The 16,211-nt window shown below is 40.1% G+C and overlaps 1 protein-coding gene across 1 annotated transcript in view; it reads left to right on the forward strand.

The window, feature by feature from the left end:
* The window catches only part of LOC115383367 (ephrin type-A receptor 6-like), a 56,405-nt gene that overhangs the window by 32,619 nt on the left and 7,575 nt on the right, over window positions 1-16,211 (forward strand). Inside the window, exons 7-11 of the mRNA XM_030085583.1 lie at window positions 3,943-4,098; window positions 4,625-4,975; window positions 13,379-13,503; window positions 13,868-14,030; window positions 15,465-15,570. Of these exons, the coding sequence (XP_029941443.1) occupies window positions 3,943-4,098; window positions 4,625-4,975; window positions 13,379-13,503; window positions 13,868-14,030; window positions 15,465-15,570 (901 nt within the window). The remainder of the gene's footprint in view (window positions 1-3,942; window positions 4,099-4,624; window positions 4,976-13,378; window positions 13,504-13,867; window positions 14,031-15,464; window positions 15,571-16,211) is intronic.

Genomic DNA, 16,211 nt, shown 5'->3' on the forward strand with positions numbered 1-16,211 from the left:
CGAGATTTCTGTCCGTATGTCAATCTTCCATCCCATCTCCCCCTTTTGCATATCTTTATTCTGAAGTCCAACCACTTCATGAGATTTCTTTTCTCTTGTGTTGTGTCCTTTTGGGCATGTTCTTGTCTGTACTTCGCATATTGTTCAAATTTGTCATTTTCCTACTAACAAAAGCAACTAGTAGACAAAACAGTGTTTTCTATAACTACATTTTTTTTTGCAGCAAATATAGCTATTGGAATTGACCAGATTGAATGAAGTGCCCCACAGCCAGAATGCCAGTAGTTTGACTCTGGTTGGAGTGGGTCATCCAGTTTCACATTACAACCTAACGCTGTGCATTTAAAGGTCAGCTGTTGACTTAAAATTGAGCGTAAGTATGAATGTGAGGCTGCTCAGTGGTCAAATCTCTTGAGTTATAGTAAGATTGCTTCGTGCTGGAGTGTGGGCTGGGCCTTTCTGTACAGAATTTGCGTGTTCTCGGTGTGTGTGTGTGTGTGTGTGTGTGTGTGTGTGTGTGTGTTTGTGTGTGTGTGTGTGTGTGTGTGTGTGGCTTCTCTGGTTTCCTGGCTTTCCTCCAATGTTTCACATTGGTGGAAATATGTTTGGTCATTCCTGTCGAGCAGTTAGAGGATGGATGGATGGAAGGATGGATGGAAGGAAGTCATAAGCCTGTGCCATCAAGACACTAGATAGTGACAAGCTTATCTCCTCATTCTGATTTAAGGACTCGCATCGCTGTATTGATTTCTTCTTTGCTTTCATGATTCATGTATTCTCTTTTGCACTGTTATCTTGTCACGTTTCTTTAAACTTCACTTCCCCTTATCTCTGCTAAGTCAGAACCATCGCCTCATGCTTCTCATCCTCCGCCCTTTTTTAGAGCGAGGTGTTGCAGTCCCTCCTTGAGTTGATTGACTCCACTCCTGATTATTCCAGTTCTGTCTCCTTCCCCTCTATCCAGTCTGCTTTTGTGTCCTTCTTAGTCTGTCTGTCTGTCAAAACACCTGTTTTTGATCCTGCAAACGTGTCTGTTTTCCAAAGCAACACCTTTGCTTTTTCCTTTTCTGGAGTTCCTGGTTTTGGTTTTGACTTTGCGTGTTTCGGGACTTCATTTGTCTTCCTTTCCATCGAGGGAGTTTTTCTTTTACGTTCATCTTCTTGATTAAACATCACCTTTTGTTTTAAGTCATTTAACCGGCAACCCCGACAGGCACAGCGCGGCCACTTAAGTGTTTCCTCCCAGTGCTCCCTGCTTCAAAGTTTGCTCGTAGACTTTACATTATGTTAATGTCACTCATGAAAATAACTTTTTTGCCTCTTGGTATTTTTCACAAATAGGCCTTTAATGCCTCCAAGGATTAAATTTCATAATCCAGTATTAATGGATTTATCTGCAGTCTGAGGTCTCATGTCAACAGTCTTACTTTCATAGAAATTGTCTTTGGGGAACATATTTTTGTTGTTTTAACTGTTTACACAAGTGGGCAGTTGAAAGGGAAAATCCTGCTGAGTGATTCATACGTGTGAAAAAAGGGCGAGGGTGGAGGCAGTGGAGCTGGTGGCAGGTCCCACTTTGTAACACGCCTCCCATCAGAGACTAATTAACGAGCAAGTTATGCAACCGAGTTTCAAGTTGAGAGATCTTGCCGACGTGCATCATGGGAGTTGACTTTTAATCTTTCTTTCTTGGATTTCCCTTTGCCGGGTGCGGACTGTTGCACCATTAGCAACCAAGCCTAAAGCTCAGCGTCAAGTTCAGTAACGAGACGACCAATTACTGTCAAAGACGGAGCACCGCTCTTTATTTGTGATGCATTTTGCGGATGATAAAGTTGTGACTTTAGCTTAAAAAACAACAACCATCAGCAACAACCAACGTCGCTTCATGGATTAGCTTGATCTGTAAGATACAATTTTAGATAAGTGAAAAACAAATGTCAAGAAGGAAGTGTTTGTTTGTTTTTTTTTGCATGCGGGTCTCTCACAGTCAAATCCAAAGACCGAGCCTGCCACTTTGTTTTAATGTATTTCAGCCTTTGAGCAACCAGAGATTTCATTTTACATTTTGATCAAATCTTCATTTACTCAACCCTGTGTGTAGAAAATAATTAGATTTAAGTATAATATTTACAGATATGCGTCAATATATTAACATGAAATTTTAGATTCCTTTCATCCCACTCCCACATATGACACTTACCACTGACCTTTTTTTCTTTTAAAGAAAAAAACATTCCATTTTGAGTGTCAAAGGTCAGCTCCATGTTTGTCTGTGGGTGGGAGTCAGTGGGAGGTGTATGTAAAAATGTTCAGTTTGTCTTTTCTCATGTTTTAGGGGCTGATGTGTTGGAATGTTCTTCCACAGGCTGCAGAAAAGCCACATTATTGTCAGTGTAGCAGAAAAAATGTAACAGTTTTATGAGTAAATTTCTGTAAAGTTATAAAAGAGGCAACAATAATCCATCATCAAGTGTTTCGAGTAGATTACTACAAACTCGATGACTGACGGGGTTCATTCATGCGAGAATAAAATATAGAACATTGAGAGAAAATAGTAGTTATTTTCTTAAAGGAAGGTTTAAATAACCTTGTATGACGTGAGGAAGGAAATATCCAAATGTGCCACACTGCTGCTTTTTTTTTTTTGCTTATGAATGCCAATGAAAATATTAAAATGTTGATAATATGAAATCCCTCCAGCATCCTGTCATAAAGTCTTGATTGAATTCGTGTGTGTGTGTTTCCTCTCTGCTCCGTCACTGCATTGTCTGTTCCGTCGCTGCCACATTTATTTGCTAATTCTGAAATTATTTTCCCACCCACGCGACAATATTAGCAAACAAATAACTCTGCAATAAACATATCCCAAATTCCTCGAATATTAAATAACTGCACTATTAGTGCTTTATTCTCCTCTGCTGAGATAAACCCGGGAAGAAGGAGGCAATCTGCAATGGTTCTGCCATCTTCTGATAAGCCTTAAGGGAACGAGCGGCGGCGAGGAAAGCAGGAGGACAGATGGGAGGAGAAAATATATTGGAATAAAGATGAAAAACAAGAAAAGGTGAAAATGTGGCAGAGCTGTTGGGGTAAAAATGGAAAAGATAAGAAAAGGAGAGTTAGCTGAGTTGATGGAAAGAAAGAAATATAAAGGTAAAACTGGCAGGAGGCGAAAGTGAAGGATGGAAAACTGTGAAGACCGACTTCAGCTAATGGACCGCAATTCTTTATTTGGATGTTAATGGCTTCTTTTCACCTATGAACGCAAAAAATCTGTACGCATTTAAGGGAAACTCAATTTGAAATTTTAAGTCATAACATTTGCAGCATTCTTTTTCTCTGTCTCTTTTGATTGTTTAAATGTATTTGTAGTTCTTCGTTATTAGACGAGGTCAAGGACATCATATGACACTCTTCATCAGAACTTCATGAAAACTGGTCTCCCAAGATGCATCACTTGCCTGTCATATGCTATTTTACATGCTTGCTATAAGTGATTTTTATATCATATCATACAGTATTTATTATTATCATAAAGTAATTGTAATTTGTTTCTCTTAACACTCTAAAATGTGTTATTTTCCCAGAGAGAAGTTTCAAGCTGATTGAATTCAGATATTTTTTTCTGTTTGCCAGAATTTTTCTCAACCTTCAGTCACTCATGAATGTTGCATCTGTTCGTGTGTGTGTGTGTGCGTGTGTGTGTATTTGCAATTCCATAATCGGAAAAGCAGTATTACAGGTGTGCACCTCTTTCTTAGTGCATTTCTAAGAGGACAGCGACAGTGATCTATTGTACCTCAGGAAATAAGGTCAGACCACAGGTGAGGCGAGAAGCAGCTGGAGTTTTGGATTAAACGTGCGCGCTGATGGAAAAGCGGTTGTGCGAGCAACACAAAGCATTTAGAACGGTCTTTCTCCTCTGTGCTCTCTCTGCAGCTTGTAGCCCGGGCTCCTTTAAAGCGTATGCGGGGAACACCAAATGCTCCAAGTGTCCTTTACACAGCTCCAGCCATGACCAGGCCGCCACCATCTGTCACTGCGATAAAGGCTTCTACAGGGCTCTCAAAGACCCCACCACCATGGCTTGTACAAGTTAGTACACGCACTTGTCTCCAGAAATACTTTAATCTTCATATTGCCAACATTTGGAAAATTTTGTAATTTCAGTTTTTTAACTCTTGCGGTGTCGTTGAATCATGTGTGGCCATTTTTCTGCCACTCATCCTACACACTGAAAGACACAGTCTCAACACTTCGTTTCTGTAGTTGCCAAATCAGACACAGTACAGTTGTGAAATCTGGTAAAATATGAGCTGTTGCAGTTTTTTTTTTTTTTTCAAGAAACGGACACGAGCTGTTAGAATGAAACCCAGCTGGACGTGTTGACAGCCAGCCGCCCACACCCTGGCTTTTCCTACATATTGATCCCATATTGGAGGCTGCTCACTTCTTTAATTATCAGACTCTTGAGGCCGTGTGTCCACTGCTGCTCCGTCCTCAAGGTCACACGGATGATGTGACACTACAAACATCCATCTTAAAAAAAAAAACACACACAAAAGTGACAAGTGAGTTACCAATGAGTTGTTGTCTCCAAATCCTTTTCTTTTCTCTTCAGGGCCTCCGTCAGCCCCCAGGAACCTGGTCGCATTGATCAATGACACGGCTCTCTTCTTGCAGTGGATGCCTCCTAGTGATACAGGAGGCAGGAAGGACATCACTTACAACGTCCTGTGCCAGCGCTGTGATGGAAGCGACACGGACACTGCCGTGACACAGTGCGAGCCCTGCGAGCCAGACCTGCGGTTTGTCCCGCGCCCGCTCGGTATCACCGGCACCTCGGTGGCTATATTAGATTTTGCAATGCACGCCAACTACACCTTCCATGTAGAGGCTGTGAACGGCGTGTCTGCGCTGGTCATGGCTGCACGATCGCTGGCAAATGTCACCGTCAATACACACCAAGCCGGTGAGTAACAGACTTGTTGATCTCTTCACTTTCACATTTTCATTTGTCAAAGTTGAAAATCTTTTCATTTTGGACCAGAAGTCAGACACAAACATGCAGTTCAGACACTATTCTAAAGCTTTTTGTGTTAACTGAGCCATACTTTTTTTTCAAAATGTATGAAAGATTCACAGCTAAGAGCAAAGTCAGACTTGCTGCCATTTATCTTGCAATGGTAGCAAGTATGTAAGAAATTAGTCCTTTTTAATTGTTTTTCCAGTATTCTGTTAAGCCTGTGAGACTGAATGAACAGATACTGATTGATTCTAATGAACATACCGGACATGCACATTGCTATTCCCTTGTTTTGTTTTGTTTTTCTTGTCATTTTCAAGGTTCAGGTTCAACTGTTCTTGTTTATCCCTAAGATATTAATTGCAGATTTCTTTGCAGCCTTTTGTAAAAGATTAATGGTCCATGCATGTATGTGTTTACAGCTCCATAATAACCTGATTCATACCCCCAGAACACTTTGGTTGCACTGCAGCTGTGTTCAGATGAAGATACACGGCAGCTTTTCTCTTGCAAGATTTGCCTTTCTCCCTCCTGAGCATCCTGTGTTGTGTTCAGGAGTCTTTGCCTCTCCATCCAGTTTAATATGTCAATAGGTGAAACAGGCTTCTGACCCTTAAAGAGCTGACAGGGCCGCTGTGACCTGAACTTACCTCTAATTAGCAGGACACGGCTAACCTGAGGTCAGCCGCAGCTGCCGGTTCACCAGGGAGCATTGTCTTAAGCTTGAATTAAGAAAAAAAACCCGAGACCTGCAGTTCAACCCAGTGCGGATATTTTAAGGGCAAGTGTATGGACGGAATAATTGATGGGTACGGTTGGGATGAAGGAAAGGATAGGAGCGAATTAATAAATCATACTGGGATGTACGATCCGCACACATTTGCACCTCTTTCAACATGTTCAGCGAGAGAACTGAGATGATGAGAACGAGACCGAACCTCAACAATCGTCTGTCATAGATACTCAAATACTGAAATGTGGGTGTTGCACTGATTTCATGTCTCACGAATTGACTTCCACAGCACTGTATGTATTATTAAATGCCATCCATCCATCATTTTGATTAGTTATGAAACCAGAGGGAGCATCAAAGCAATTCAAAAAATGCAAACAACGTAGAAGAATTAAAAATAAACCTTTTGTTTGATAATGTCATCTCATCTCATCTAAATGTTTATTTCAAATAGCAGCTTTTACCATTTAAAATTGACTCCTATTATTTTTCTTAAGCTACTAGATCAAAATGCCTAAAACTGCCTCGGAAAGAATTAATCTCTGAAGCTAGAATAGTTATTCAACATCAAAAATAGTCTGAAGTGGAGGGTTTTGACTCGAGAAACACGATGTAACACAGCCAGTTTATAAAAAGTCGCAGAAGTCCTCTCCAGCAGTGGAGTTTCCTTTCGACTGTGTTTGGCATTGTCCAGACTGCAGTGAGCAAACAGATCCAATATTAGCCCGGTTTTATTTGGTCTGTCACTGAATCAATAATTAGAGACAACTGATGGGACCTGCCATCCGCTTCTTTCCTCTATTCAAACAGTGAAAGTGACTTTCAGTGCTGAAATGAGGAGCCACTTTCTGAATGTTCTGTTCTCTTCTGTTTTGTAATTAAAAAGACTCAGTCACTGCTGTGGCCAAATGATTATTCATATTCAAACTTTAGGATATTTGCTTTCCGATGCAGAGAAATGCTTGCAAAGAGAAGCACATTAATTACTCCTGTTGAAAAGTGACGTTTCTGCCCTCTTTTGCGAACACAAAGCCATATGGCATTTCTGCTCGAAAATGCACTGAAACGGTTCATTGATTGTTTAAATTTGGGGCTATTAATTGTTTTCCTGTAGACTTATCAATCACTTTCCTGTCAAGACATTTTTTCAATGACACTCCCAATATGAGAGCGCCAAGACATGCCTTCAATGCAACATTTAGAAAGAGCTTTTTGGCCATTTTTTTGGGGGGGAAAAAAATGAGCAAAAATCGTTAAATAGAAAGAAAGCGAACAAATATAACGCTATGATATCTAAGATGAAATGTTAAAGAAATTCATTGTCTGAGCACTATGAATATGAATTTCATCGCAATGCACTTGTGGAGACTTTTTGCTCTCGACCAATACAGCTTCAACCCACACAGTGTGGCTCTGCACAGTCTACGTGACACACTTGTACACTGTATACCGACCAAGAATGCTTCAGAATTGCAGAATAACTGCTCAAAAATTAAATGATCTACATAGATATTGTTTGGTTTTTTTTTTAGCATAAAGTAGAGAGAGATCCTTGAGCACATCGCACAGGTACAGTGCTGTTTGAACAACGCTTAATGACTTTATAGAGAAATTCTGACACAAAGTGTATTTTCAAAAACACACACATGCACAAGATAAACAGTTCAACCCTCCATCCATCCATCCATCCATCCATCCATCCATCCATCCATCCATACTTTATACAGCTTTAAGCAGCGTGAGGCGAAGGTGCACTGGAGCCAATTCCAGCTGACACACATTCATACATCCTGGCAATTTTAGACTCACCAATTTACCTGAACTGCATTTTCACAGGATATTCTTGCTCTGAGGCAAGACCGCTAACCACTACACCTCCGAGCAGCCCCGAACATGATGCCATTCAGAGCAAAATGTTCAAACCTCTGGCCCTGTGCAGTACACAAGCCGGAAATCTGGCTGCTTCCTGTGTGGAATGCAGGGAGATGTTATGGGAATTGAGGCAGCAATAATGATCTGGTCGATAAGTGGCAGAGAGGCGCCCGGGCTGAGTGAAGTGAATGGAAGAACACATTTTAAATTTGTTATTATTCAGCTTGTGCAGGCCTTCCAACTGTGCTTCTGAATGGTACCCTTTGAAGTGAAATTCAGAAATGTACAATTTTCTCATTGATTTTTCATCGACTTTTATGTATTTATTCGCTCTCTGTGACGATTAGGGGCTCACACTACATCTTGGGTTGTCGGAGTCATGAGTCAGTATTGATCACAATTTTATTATTATTATGATTATTATCATAAGTATACAGCTGCACATCAAATGTTTAATACACACTTGTGCACACACCAAGAAAAACGTATTGTATTAGTGAAATCCAGGGTTATAGCCTGTCAACATACGAAAGAATTCAGATGTCAGGTGTAAGCAGCATGTGTCACTTCTTCGCCGCGCAGGCAGCCAGACTGACGGAGGGAAGTGGGAATGCTAAATAATCTCCACAGAGAAGGAGAAGCAGCCTGTGGGGATGTTCCCAGGATGTTTAGAGTGGATTAACTTGTCAAACCGCTTTTCCTCAGTAGACATATTGTATGCGCGTGCTCGTGTGCGCGCACGCACACGCATACACATACACACACACACATACACACAGCCCGGTGCGCATGCAAACAAGCAGGCAAAAAAAAAAAAAAAGAAACACACACACTTGTCATTGGCACACATCTACCACCTACAGACTTGCATATGTTCAGGTAATCAGTTACTCAGCGCTCACTCGTCGTGTTCAGGGTATTTCTTTTTTCTCCCACAAACATGCACACACACACACACACACACACACACATTTCTGACGTACTCCAGTTTTGAAATCAGCAAAAGATTATATGTGTATATATATATATATATATATATATATGTATATATATATATATATATATATATATACATATATATATATATATATATATATATATATATATATATATATATATATATATATATATATATATATATATATATATATATGTGTGTGTATATGTATATATGTATATATGTATGTGTGTGTGTGTAGCTGTTTCCATTACAGAGAGTACACTGAGTCTGTGTTTAATTTTGAGCTGGGGCGATGCAGGATAATGTGATCCTGATATCTTGTTTGCTGTCTGGTCTGTGCATTTTAAGTGGGTGAAGGACAAAACTTAAAGGAATCTATCTCACATCTGATACTTTTTTGAAAGCACTTTTTCATTCCATGCGCAAAGAAAACAAACACATTTGTTGGGAAATTCAGTAATCGGTATGATTTAACTGTGAAGATGGAAAATGATTTAAGGGAGAGTCTTCATTAGACAGTCTATTTGAAGTCAAGTTTCAAAGCATATATGGCACATACAGTGCATGAATAACAGTGTGTGTACGCCGTACATCTACATCTGTATCTGACGATGTCCAAATCATTCTTGAAGCATATGAAAGCTTGTCGTTTCAAATGAAGCAGAACAGTCATTGAGGGGAAAGAAATGCTCGTTGTTAATCTGTGCATGCTCAAACGGCTGTTTTGCCGGACTGTGGATGGACAGTCTCATTGCCAATTAAAACAGATACCGCAAGGTGATTCTCATAATTGATTGTGATATTATGCCGATGAAGAAATAATAGCCTATCAAAAGGAGAATTAGCAATTAACTGGATTTCTCTCTGAGAAGGAGGCAGACTGATTTATTTTCTGTTGGCATGCTGTCTGTTTGTAAATTGTATATTAATGCTTCATTATGCTTTTAATTATGTTAAACCGATTAATCAGAATTACTGATAATTCCTCTTCCCTATTGCCAGTGTGCTTGCCTAACCTTGATAAGTTATAATGCTCCGTTAAGGAAGATGTGTGATTTGACTGTTGACATGGCGTGATAAAGATCTGCTTCGTTGTGAATGTCTTTCCTGCAGTATTAGTTTGGCGGTGGCTTTCTGATGGAGGTCATCAGATGTTGTCTTCGTGCTTCTGATGGCGGCGCCGCGGAGCAGAGAGAGCGCCATGATCTCTGTTTATGAAGAGTGAACTGCACTCGGCTCAGAATAACCCTGTAGTTGTTGCTCAGTCGAGCGTTTTTCACTGAAGATTCCTCCCACCACGTTCACTGCAGCATTCTGAAAAGAGGCACACAGAAATCAGTGCGAATTTGTGTGAGATGTCTGCCGCACAGGGCAAAAATGTACTCCTGCAACAGGGGCAGAGGCAGCAGCCACAGATACAGAGTCATGCTTTGGTCGAAGTAATTCTTACATAAGACAGGAAAAATATAGGGTAGACTGTCTCAGATGAGGGTTCACACGATCATCATGGACTGACGCCAGTGCGGTGGTTTGAAATGTTAGTCCACAGCAAGAGAGACATGGGTTTGGGTCTGGGTGGGGCAATTTTACTATTAAGTATCTGTTCGGTCACTTTATGCACTTTATGTGCATGCATCTCAGTAAAGCACATTTGCATTCTTTCCTATTCATGCTCATGTTGAATTATTGGATTTTATTTTGTTTCAGGTACTAGGTAATTGAAAATAATGAATTTAAAATCATATCATCAAAAGTGCATTTATTTCTTACTTTGACATAGTTTTTAAATGGCATCCAGTTTTCTACACTTATGAAGATTACAGAAAGGTGAATGATCCATGTGAGCAACTTGTCATTTGGGTGTATTTTGATAACTTTCTGCCACACTGGAGGTGTCCTATAGACAATTATGGAATCCTTGTATGTGAGTACTTTAGTAAGGCATCATTACCTGCATATTAGCTTAATGAAACAACATATTCTGGAGGTAATTGTAATTTAATTGCTTTTGTTTTTGTTTTTGAGTATTGGGTCAGATAGTGATGTTTCACGTCCCCAGTTTCAGTCAGTGCTCAGGTTTTCTCTTTATAAGAGGAGTTTGCATAATTTTTATTTTTATTTTTTTCCTGCGTGTATATTTTCTCTTGGAACTACTCCAAAAAGCATTTGAGGATGATTGATGACACTAAAATTACCCTAGCTGTGAATGTGAGTGTGTGATCGTCTCTGCGCTCGCCCCGTGTTGTGCACCGCCTCCACCCATCCTCAGCCGGGACTGACTTCAGCCCCCATTAACTCTAAGCTGGATAAGATAGATAGACATCCTACCTTGCAGAGTGCAAAACTATACTTAAAAAAAAAAAAGAATGTTTTAACAGTCCCACCGTCATCTTTAAAGTTTCTTGCACGAACAGCCTCAACAGGTCATGCAAAGTTCTCACATGCTAAATCCACATTTTCTCCTGTTTTGTGGTGTCCTGATTCAGTAGATTTTTTTCTCTCTCTTACTTTGCTCTTTTCGCCTTTCCTCCAGTGGATTCTCTTCTGTTTCTACCCCTCCACCCCCCCACCCCCCCGCTCTGGGAATAAGGCTGACTTCTATTTATATGCTCAGATGCTGGGGAGATGCAACCTCATGGGATTTCTTTACAGCTCTCCCTGTTCACTCATCCTCTCTCCTCTCCCCTCTCGCTGTCCTTTCTTCGTCTCTTTGAGCATCTGTAGTCGAGGGTTAACCTATTTTTACATGTTGCCAATAAACCAGCTCGAGCTTATAGATTCCTAATTCTCTTTTTCTGTGTGACTTGTGATTAAACCATAATGACCATAATTGTTCTCTTTGAGTCGCTCGTCCATAGCAGAAGGTATCTAATGAGCAGATTGATTGGTCCCAGACCTAAAATAGCTTCTAGTGTGAGAGTGTGAAGGGTTTTTTTAAAGAGTTTTTCCACTTTGTAAAAATGTCAACGAGCAAAAAAAAAATATAAACTCGAACAGTTCATCTCACATTCTTATGCAGTACAAACAGAAGCAGACATAAATCCAAACCGCTACTGTAATTTTCACTTGCATAATCAGGTCAGGTAAAGTCTTAATTGCATCCATATGGTTACATTTGCATACATTTATGAGTATTTTTATCCACGTCATGAACAATTTACATGTCATTACTTTTTAACTCTATTTTTTAATGTATTTTAAAAAACGTCAGCATTATTTTGTTTCTTTGTTGCAAACGGTGTATGAACCACATCATCGTTTATGGCAAGCAGATAGATGAAATATGCTGGAAAAAGAGAGATTTTAGTAATGTTACATGGGTTTTCCCTAAGTGAGAGTAATAGCTAAACTTCTACAAAAAGTACCAATTGTTAAATCATTAAAAAAAAATGTATCATGTTATAAAGTTTAGACTTCAGAATTGTGCATCTCAATTTCGGTACTGTGATGTAAAAGTTGAGCACACCTCACATGTAGTTGTTTGTCGCCCTGACTTCACAATTCTGCCAGAATCAGCATAAAACTCAAGCTTCCCATGTGCTCTTTTTCATTTATTTATTTTTTTATTTTGTGTCATCGCGAGCCACTGAACTGTGAAGCGTTGTGTCTCGGGTAAGTTGCTGCCGCAAACTCTTGGCCTTTTGACAAGATGTGAGGGTCGGATCTGCACCCAAATGCATCCGGCTTCATGTGGCAACACAACACTCCTGTGTGTGTGTGTGTGTGTGTGTGTGTGTGTGTGGGGGGGGGGGGGGGGGGGTCATCTGCGTCCTTAAGCATGAGGACAGAGTCTGAAACCAGGCTGTTCTTGAATTTGTATTCCATTAATGATCTTCCAAACAGCACGCTCAACAACAGAGAGACGAGATCTATTAGTTTGCCAAATCGTATTCTGTTCATGCCGAGGCTTTATGAATAATTGATGGTAAATATTTGGATCTCTGTGAGGTGATTTTGTGATGTCCTCAGCAGCCTTGTGTAAAAATATTCCCCCCCCAAAAATTCTGCAATAATGGCAAACATGGTTAATAAAGGTGCTTCTCACAGGCTGCGCATTATACTGGGGTGGACACTGAAATGGTTGTTTCCTGGCCTTTCTTTCCTCTTGGGTATTCCCGTGATACTGAAACTATTTCTCCTGGAGACTGCTACCAGGCTGTTACATTTCTCAAACCCTGTTTTGCTTGAGACTGTCTCCTGTAAGCTGGAGAGTGGGCTGCAGACTGCAGCAGGCCTTCTCCTCTGGTTCCATTTCAGATGCTTGTTTTTCTTGTCTGTCTGTCTCTCTCTCTCTCTCTTTTATTTTTTTAACTGTTTGGAGCAGTAAAACTTTTCCTTCAGTGTTCACATCTTTCTTTTGATGACTAAAGACACTTTTGAAATGTGTTTTGCAGCTCAGCCTCTAAACTCAGACCACACTCTTTAAAGTTCATTGCAGTCAAGAAGTGGCTGGGATCACTTTTTTTTTTCAGACCTGAGAAAAAAAAAAAATTGTCATTTTTCTTTCTTGATTGTCTCGCAGTCTTCAGTATTAAGTTTTGACAAAGGTACATTTCAGAAACTCTGCTATCACGAATAAATCCTATAGTAAGTCAGATAAGCTTTTCATCATCTTTTGTTGATCTTAAGAATATCTCCCCCCAAAAAAGATCCCACCTATCAGGAAACATCCATCATCTCAGAAGTTATATGAAATTTAGCTGCTACTTAAACTCTTTAACTTTCGTGTTTCATCCTTGTAAAAGTTCCCTCTGACTCGAACCTCTGCTCCCTGCATGCCCAGGTCCTGCTCTGGTGGGTGTTGTCAGGAAGGACTGGGCCTCTCAGAACAGCATTGCCCTCTCCTGGTCGGGAATGGAACTGCCGTCCTCAGACATAGTGGAATACGAAGTTAAATACTATGAGAAGGTAAAGTCATTTTTCTAAAAAAAATTATAAGATTTTTTTAAATTGCTTGCATTTATGTACTGATGGATTTTTGGTTTCTGTAGTTTGTATTTCTGTTGTTTCAGGATGGAAACGCAGCACAGTGACTACATGAACAATGTGTATTGTTGGCATTCAGAAGCTCAAATATTATTGTAGAGAATCCATAATGTGTTGTTATCTCTGCTCCATTCACCATCTGCCCCGGTGGTTAATGGGATGTGTGAGACTTTGTTGAGACATAACGGGTTTATGATAACAAGTTTATACAGTAACATTTTTATCTGCCCTCCCAAAATGTGCTTTTTCGTTTATCATTCCTCTCAATCTGTTTCTGCTTCTGCAGGAGCAAGAGCAGCTGAGTTACTCATCAACACGCACCAAAAACCCCAGTGTGGTGGTAACGGGCCTCAAACCCTCCACTGTTTATGTCTTCCACGTACGCGCTCGCACCGCTGCTGGCTACACGGCTTACAGCTCCAACTTTGAGTTTGCAACTGCAGCAGAGGGTATGAGAGTGGAAGAGAGAGTGGGCCTGTGGGAATCGTGGTTTTCTCCATGTTTGCATTTGCTGATGTTTTTTTGTCGGAATTACTCCAACAGTCAGTCATTTAAATCTGTATTGTAGTGAGTTTTTAATTTAACACAAAGCACAGGAGGAGGTAGGATGTGTTGATCAACTTCTTCATCTAAGTCATTTTAAAAGCACATTTAGGCAAATCGTTGTTGTCGATCAGTGAAACCCGTTAGTGTGTCTTTATACATAAGGAATTTTTTTTTTTATTATTATTTAAATATTTGTGGGAATTTATAAGTTCCTTATTTTGCCAGTGCAGTTGTGCTTGTCAGAGTTTCGTTAGTGCTGTCAGTAATGTGGGAAATACAGTTTTGGTGATGTATTGTATAGAAAGACTCATGCATGATTAACAGGTGAGAACTCTTTTATACAGTCATACAACACACCTGTAACCACATAGACTGACATAGATTTTTTTTAAAATTTCACTTCACATTCAAGCAAACTCACTTCAGATCATTAAATAAATTTGCACACGCTCCAAACTCTGTCACATCATTTGAATATTACTGAAGGAAATGTTTGTAACCAGTTTCTCCCACTGCTTCTCACTTTTCATCATTATATATAAAATATATATAATAATGAAAAGTGAGAAGCAGTTAAAGGACACAACTTAAAATAACCAGTACCCAAAAAGATGCCAAAATGCATGTTGAATAAGTTCCACTTTGTTTTTGTGAACTTCTTCTATGCAGAGGCAACAAAGGTTTTAGTCGTCAATATGTCTTTATTACATGTATTTGGTATATAAGAGGGAAAAACATCAACAACTTTTCAACAAATGAAACTTTCTTCCTTGGATTCTGACTCAGAGTCAGACAATTTAATTATTCCCAATCAGGGCAATTCAGTTCAGCAATCTACCCAGCTTAGCCAAGAAAAATCAATAAGTAAAGCTATAAAAAAAGAAAAAAAAAAACCAACGTATCGCTCGCCATGATTGCTCAGTGTGGGGACAGGAGCACAATCAAGGTGCACAACATAACATTCAAGTACAACAGCATGCAGGAGCAAAATGCACAGCTCCCAAGACTGAACAACCTGTTGGCAAATGGAATTAAAGATTTAGCAAGACAAGTTGTTGTTGTTTTTGTTTGTATCTTGATAAAGAATGCATTTGGCCAAGCAGTTCAATATTTAATTTAAGGTGATGACTTTTCAAAGTCTAACTTAACAATTTCAATTGAAAAATCAGAACTAGAGGCAGAGATAGTCTGCAAAACAATGTGTTTATTTTATATTCTATGATGAGAATAACATTTGTGTTCATTCAGTCTAAAGCCTGCAGGACAGTTTCTAATATTCACATTTACTAACTGGTCGCTTTATATCTTTTCTCTCATGTGGTTTTCACTCCTTCCAGATCCCGATGTGGCCGATCAAGGCCAGGTCCTGGTTGTCGTCACGGCGTCTGTGGGAGGCTTCTCCCTGCTGGTCATCCTCACCCTCTTCCTCCTCATCACTGGACGGTACGACGTGTACACACACACACACACACACACACACACACACACACACACACACACACACACACACACACACACACACACACGCACACATCGCTCTTCTCATAATCTCCAGAGCGGTGCTACAACCAGGAGTCTATTAATGGACTCTCTTCGCCACCAAGCAGACACTCTTATTTTCCAAATGGCTGAACCAATTTTATGCCTAATTACTCTGCATGTAATGCATGTAGCAGCAGTTTGCTCCGTTCCATTAACCTCCACAGGTTGGCTCAGATTCTCGTCTTCAGCCTGCCTTTGGTTCGTACAGTGTCGCCAGTCGTGACACTAAAAGGACAATGAGGAATGGCTCTAAAATGTAGATCCTTTGTCTAATTTGCAGTTAATTTTGATACTATGATAGTAAACAATTCCACGAATCTCCAGTATTTGAGGAATGGGCAGGATTTATATTCTGGCTACTCATGCTGACTGTAGAGTGCATAAATGCTCCTACTTTTTGGCTGATATATACTGTAGTCATGAGAGGCGGTGCTGCAGTAGGTGAGCTCCCATCACAGCAGCCCAGATGTCCATCAGAGACCAGCTGTTATCTCCCTCCTGTTACTGTACTGTGCAGTTGAGTTTCATTTATTGTTCCAGCT

This window comes from Salarias fasciatus, chromosome 1 (assembly GCF_902148845.1).
Source record: "Salarias fasciatus chromosome 1, fSalaFa1.1, whole genome shotgun sequence".
Classification (NCBI taxonomy): domain Eukaryota; kingdom Metazoa; phylum Chordata; class Actinopteri; order Blenniiformes; family Blenniidae; genus Salarias; species Salarias fasciatus.